This window comes from Cryptococcus neoformans, chromosome 5 (assembly GCF_000149385.1).
Source record: "Cryptococcus neoformans var. neoformans B-3501A chromosome 5, whole genome shotgun sequence".
NCBI classification, from domain to species: Eukaryota; Fungi; Basidiomycota; class Tremellomycetes; order Tremellales; family Cryptococcaceae; genus Cryptococcus; species Cryptococcus deneoformans.
Genome location: NC_009181.1, coordinates 1,188,465 through 1,189,446, shown reverse-complemented (window position 1 = coordinate 1,189,446; position 982 = coordinate 1,188,465). Strand labels below are relative to the sequence as shown.

The following is a 982-nucleotide window of genomic DNA, read 5'->3' as shown; positions in this document are numbered from 1 at the left end:
CTACATAGGTATCCGTTTCATTTCTTCTAAAGTCCACCCTGCGGCTCGCATTTGTTCTCCTTGTAAATCTTTCACTTCTTCGTCCAAATGTCTGTCACGCCAAGAAATCGCGTCAGCGCATATACCCATGGCCTTAAAGAGTTGCCTTTACGTACGTAAAGAGAACTTCTCGAAAGCTATCCATAATCTCTCTTAACTTCTCTCCATTGTAGACTGAAGGGTCGTCAAGCGAGTTAGACAAAAACTTGTCATATTTGTCGAGGCCATCATGTATTTTCTTGTGTGCGACAAGGTGTTCACCTGACTCTCTCTTCCCAGCTGCGAATTGTGGCATCTTTTTGGAGAGTATGGGGAAGATATATGTTTCCTGCGAATCTATGTGAGTTGTATTCAAATGTGCCGGGACGGGCTACAGAGACTGACCTCCTACAATTAAAAGACCGTAGGATTAGCCTCAATGTCTTAACAAAACAAATAGTCAAAACCCACTATGCGGTGATGCATCGACAGATGCGAAGATAATTGCTGAGCCAGTCGTAAGAATCTAGGAAGTTTCATCGCCTCTTCTTCATAACCACCGTCTGCAAGCTACACATGACGAAAACGTCAGTATCTAAAGATTCAAACGACATCGTAACACCTTCAATGTCGCCAAACACAATTTCAAAGAACCAAATGAACCAAACGAACATACCGCATACACTCGTTTGAACTCCATTCTGAAAGAGTTGTGGTAAGAATCCATATGTATCGCAAGTCTAGTAACTGCCATCAGTTACTGCTCTCATCCTGCATCGATCAACGAAACACACCTGTTCCATTCCTTATCCTCCCTGCTGTTCTTCTTGACCATCGTATTGTCTATAGGCTCGCTAGCGGTTGCGATTACACTGGCAGCTGGAGATTGAATGACAGATGTGTTTACCGAGCTCATTGACGGCCTAATAGAAGAAAAGGGGCTGTATTGCGAGACGACGGTGGC

The 982-nt window shown here is 44.0% G+C and overlaps 1 protein-coding gene across 1 annotated transcript; it reads right to left on the bottom strand.

Moving 5' to 3' along the window:
• On the bottom strand, positions 1 to 934 carry CNBE4420 (hypothetical protein; the record flags this gene model as incomplete). The annotated part of the gene is made up of 5 exons (XM_770076.1): positions 1 to 91; positions 156 to 367; positions 490 to 588; positions 695 to 758; positions 813 to 934. 5 exons carry the CDS (start codon positions 932 to 934, stop codon positions 1 to 3), a joined length of 588 nt encoding a protein of 195 aa, XP_775169.1.
• Between the last annotated feature and the right edge of the window lie 48 nt (positions 935 to 982).